Source organism: Penaeus japonicus, unplaced genomic scaffold (assembly GCF_977035675.1).
Source record: "Penaeus japonicus unplaced genomic scaffold, GWHDUDI00000001_assembly GWHDUDI00000015, whole genome shotgun sequence".
In the NCBI taxonomy this organism is placed as follows: Eukaryota; Metazoa; Arthropoda; class Malacostraca; order Decapoda; family Penaeidae; genus Penaeus; species Penaeus japonicus.
The window spans coordinates 35,076,435-35,081,434 of NW_028234417.1; the positions used below are offsets into that span (position 1 = coordinate 35,076,435).

Genomic DNA, 5,000 nt, shown 5'->3' on the forward strand with positions numbered 1-5,000 from the left:
GAAGAAAAGAGAAAGAGAGGAGAAGGAAAGAAGAAAAGAGAAAGAGAGGAGAAGGAGAGAAGAAAAGAGAAAGAGAGGAGAAGGAAAGAAGAAAAGAGAAAGAGAGAAAGAAAGAAGAAAAGAGAAAGAGAAGAGAAGGAAAGAAGAAAAGAGAAAGAGAGGAGAAGGAAAGAAGAAAAGAGAAAGAGAGGAGAAGGAAAGAAGAAAAGAGAAAGAGAGGAGAAGGAAAGAAGAAAAGAGAAGGAAAGAAGAAAAGAGAAAGAGAGGAGAAGGAAAGAAGAAAAGAGAAAGAGAGGAGAAGGAAAGAAGAAAAGAGAAAGAGAGGAGAAGGAAAGAAGAAAAGAGAAAGAGAGGAGAAGGAAAGAAGAAAAGAGAAAGAGAGGAGAAGGAGAGAAGAAAAGAGGAAGAGAGGAGAAGGAGAGAAGAAAAGAGGAAGAGAGGAGAAGGAAAGAAGAAAAGAGAAAGAGAAGAGAAGGAGAGAAGAAAAGAGAAAGAGAGGAGAAGAAAAGAAGAAAAGAGGAAGAGAGGAGAAGGAAAGAAGAAAAGAGAAAGAGAGGAGAAGGGAAGAAGAAAAGAGAAAGAGAGAAGGAAAGAAGAAAAGAGAAAAAGAGGAGAAGGAGAGAAGAAAAGAGAAAGAGAGGAGAAGGAAAGAAGGAAAGAGAAAGAGAGGAGAAGGAAAGAAGAAAAGAGAAAGAGAGGTGTAGGAGAGAAGAAAAGAGGAAGAAGAGGGGAAGGAAAGAAGAAAAGAGAAAGAGAAGAGAAGGAGAGAAGAAAAGAGAAAGAGAGGAGAAGAAAAGAAGAAAAGAGGAAGAGAGGAGAAGGAAAGAAGATAAGAGAAAGAGAGGAGAAGGGAAGAAGAAAAGAGAAAGAGAGGAGAAGGAAATAAAGAAGGAAAGAGAAAGAGAGGAGAAGGAAAGAAGAAAAGAGAAAGAGAGGAGAAGGAGAGAAGAAAAGAGAAAGAGAGGAGAAGGAGAGAAGAAAAGAGATAGAGAGGAGAAGGAAAGAAGAAAAGAGAAAGAGAGGAGAAGGGAAGAAGAAAAGAGAAAGAGAGGAGAAGGGAAGAGAAAAAGAGAAAGAGGGAGAAGGAAAGAAGAAGTAATGAAAGAGAGAAGGATAGAAGAAAAGAGAAAGAGAGTGAGAAGGAAAGAAGAAAAGAGAAAGAAGAGGAGAAGGAAGAAGAAGAAAGAGAAAGAGAGGAGAAGGAGAGAAGAAAAGAAAAGCGAAGAAAATGGAAAGAAGAAAAGAGAAAGAGAGGAGAAGGGAAGAAGAAAAGAGAAAGAGAGGGAGAAGGAAAGAAGAAATGAGATGTTAGAGGTGAAGGAAAGAAGAAATGAGAAGAGAGGAGTTGGATATAAAAAAGAGATGAGAGAGAAGGATAGAAGGAAAAGAGAGAGAGAGGAGTAGGAAAGAAGAAAAGAGAAGGACAGAGAAAAGAAACGAGAGGAGAAGGAAAGATGAAAGAGAAGAAAGAGGAGAAGGAAGAAGAAAGAGAAAGAGAGGAGAAGGAAGAAGAAAAGAGAAGAAGAATAATGAAAGAAGAGAAGGAAGAAGAAAAGAGAGTAAGAGAGGAGAAGGAAAGAAGAAAGAGAAGAAGAAGAGAGGAAAAAGAGATAGAGAGGTGCAAGGGAAAGAAGAAAAGAGAAAGAGAGGAGAAGGAGAGAAGAAAAGAGAAAGAGAGGAGAAGGAGAGAAGAAAAGAGAAAGAGAGGAGAAGGAAAGAAGAAAAGAGAAAGGAGAGAAGGAAGAAGGGAAAAGAGAGAGAGAGGAGAGGAAAGAAGAAAAGAGAAAGGGAAGAAGAAAACGAAAAGAGGAGAAGGAAAGAAGAAAAGAGAAAGAGAGGAGAAGGAAAGAAGAAAAGAGAAAGAGAGGAGAAGGGAAGAAGAAAAGAGAAAGAGAGGAGAAGGAAAGAAGAAAAGAGAAAATGATAATTCGTGGGAAGGAAAGAAGAAAAGAGAAGGAAGAAGGAAGAGAATGAGTGGAAAGGGAAGATGAAAAGAGAAAGAGGAGGATGAAGAAAGAGTAAGAGGATAAGAAGAAAGATAGAGAGAGTGAGAAGAAGAAGGAAGAGTGTAAGAAGGAAAGAGAAAGAGAGGAGAAGGAAAGAAGAAAAGAGAAAGAGAGGAGAAGGAAAGAAGAAAAGAGAAAGAGAGGAGAAGGAAAGAAGGAAAGAAGGAAAGAGAAAGAGAGGAGAAGGAAAGAAGAAAAGAGAAAGAGAGGAGAAGGAAAGAAGGAAAGAAGAAAAGAGAAAGAGAGGAGAAGGAAAGAAGGAAAGAAGGAAAGAGAAAGAGAGGAGAAGGAAAGAAGAAAAGAGAAAGAGAGGAGAAGGAAAGAAGAAAAGAGAAAGAGAGGAGAAGGAAAGAAGAAAAGAGAAGGAAAGAAGGAAAGAGAAAGAGAAGAAGAAAAGAAAATGGTGGAGAAGGGAGAAGAAGAAGAGAAAGAGAGGAGAAGGGAAGAAGAAGAAGAGAGAAGAGAGGGAGAAGGAAAGAAGAAAAGAGAAAGAGAGGAAGAAGGGGAGAAGATAAATAGAAAAGAGGAAAGGAAGAAGAAAAAGAAAGAGAGGAAAGGGAAGATGAATAAGAGAAAGAAAGAAGGAAAGAAGAAAAGAGAAAGAGAGGAGAAGGAAAGAAGAAAAGAGAAAGAGAGGAGAAGGGAAGAAGAAAAGAGAAAGAGAGGAGAAGGAAAGAAGGAAAGAAGAAAAGAGAAAGAGAGGAGAAGGGAAGAAGAAAAGAGAAAGAGAGGAGAAGGAAAGAAGAAAAGAGAAAGAGAGAAGAAAAGAGAAAGAGAGGAGAAGGAGAGAAGAAAAGAGAAAGAGAGGAGAAGGAAAGAAGAAAAGAGAAAGAGAGGAGAAGGGAAGAAGAAAAGAGAAAGAGAGGCGAAGGGAAGAAGTAAGAGAAAGAAGAAGAAAAGAAAGAAGAAAAGAGAAGAGAGGGAAGGAAAGAAGGAAAAAAAGAAAGAGAGGAGAAGGGAAGAAGAAAAGAGAAAGAGAGGAGAAGGAAGAAGAAAGAGAAAGAAAGGAGAAGGAAAGAGGAAGAGAGGAGAAGGAAAGAAGAAAAGAGAAAGAGAGGAGAAGGGAAGAAGAAAAGAGAAGGAAAGAAGAAAAGAGAAAGAGAGGAGAAGGAAAGAAGAAAAGAGAAAGAGAGGAGAAGGAGAGAAGAAAAGAGAAAGAGAGGAGAAGGAAAGAAGAAAAGAGAAAGAGAGGAGAAGGGAAGAAGAAAAGAGAAAGAGAGGAGAAGGGAAGAAGAAAAGAGAAAGAGAGGAGAAGGAAAGAAGAAAAGAGAAAGAGAGGAGAAGGGAGGAAGAGAGGAGAAGGGAAGAAGAAAAGAGAAAGAGAGGAGAAGGAAAGAAGAAAAGAGAAAGAGAGGAGAAGGGAAGAAGAAAAGAGAAAGAGAGGAGAAGGGAAGAAGAAAAGAGAAAGAGAGGAGAAGGAAAGAAGAAAAGAGAAAGAGAGGAGAAGGAAAGAAGAAAAGAGAAAGAGAGGAGAAGGAAAGAAGAAAAGAGAAGAAAGAGGAGAAGGAGAGAAGAAAAGAGAAAGAGAGGAGAAGGAAAGAAGAAAAGAGAAAGAGAGGAGAAGGGAAGAAGAAAAGAGAAGAAGAATGGGAGGGAGAAGGAAGAGAGAAGGAAGAGAAGAAAGAGAGGAGAAGGAAAGAAGAAAAGAGAAGAAAGAGGAGAAGGAAAGAAGAAAAGAGAAAGAGAGGAGAAGGAAAGAAGAAAAGAGAAAAAGAGGAGATGGAAAGAAGAAAAGAGAAAAAAAGGAGAAACAGCGATTGTTGTAGTGGTATTAATGGTGATAATTAGGATGGTGATATTGGTGATGATGATAATGGTGGTGATCATGATAACAGTAATAATGATAATAACAACAGTAACAATAACAATGATAATAACAACAGTAACAATAACAATGATAATAACAACAGTAACAATAACAATGATAATAACAATAAAAATAATGATAATGATAATAATAATGATAATATAATGACAATAATTATTAGTATCTTCATTGCCATGAGGATGATGATGGCGTTTAATAATAGCGATGATAATGATTATATAAAGGTAAAGAAATAGAAAATGATAAAAACAGTAATAATGATTGTAATAAGAGTAGTAATATTATCAATAACGAAAAAGGTAAAAGTAATAAAAATGATAATGATGACCATAATAATGATAATATCAATAATAATAAACAATAATCAGAGTAATAATAACATGACACTAATAATGATAATAACAATAATAATGGTAATTAGGGTAATAATAATGATGATAATAATAATGACAAATATAATAATAACAATAGAATGCAATTATAATAAGAGGTAATAAAAATAACAACTGTTATCATTGAAATAATTTTGATAACAATACTAATCATCATTATCATCATAGTTATCATCATCAGAATCATTACTATCGTTATTATCATAACTATATAACTATCACCATCGCTGTTGTAATTGCCACTAACATCATGCTTACCATTATCCTCATTATCCTAAAAACAATGATGAAAATGATAACGTCCAAAGGGGAGGGGGGAGAAGAGGGAGGGAAGGAGAAGAGGGAGAAGGGGGAGAAGGAGGGAGGGAGGGAGGGAGGGAGAGAGAGAGAGAGAGAGAGAGAGAGAGAGAGAGAGAGAGAGAGAGAGAGAGAGAGAGAGAAAAGCATCATACACATAACTTTCTCACAGTAGAAACTAACCTTCAGCACAATTGAACGCGACTTCCACCCGTTCAGATGCTTTCTCGACATTAAACTTGAATCTCTTTTCCGTGATGGTCACATTTCCACATACGAAGTGCCCATTAATAAGGAGATTCGAATTATTGACGTAAAAACGATAAAGACCTAGATCTTCTTCGTCTTCTGGGCTGTCGATCTGACCTCCTCCTCCAGGAGAAGGTCTTCCTTCATTGCACTTAACCCTTCCCTCACTCATCTGGAGGGTGACAGTCACAGAACCCACATTAAGGAACAGATCTGGGAGGGCATTGA

The 5,000-nt window shown here is 37.3% G+C and overlaps 1 protein-coding gene across 1 annotated transcript in view; it reads right to left on the reverse strand.

Annotated features, from left to right (window-relative positions):
* Window positions 1–5,000, reverse strand: part of LOC122264303 (uncharacterized) — a 13,513-nt gene that overhangs the window by 8,312 nt on the left and 201 nt on the right. Inside the window, exon 1 of the mRNA XM_086544807.1 lies at window positions 4,707–5,000. This exon is cut by the window's right edge and continues 201 nt beyond it. Within this exon, the coding sequence (XP_086400933.1) occupies window positions 4,707–5,000 (294 nt within the window). The remainder of the gene's footprint in view (window positions 1–4,706) is intronic.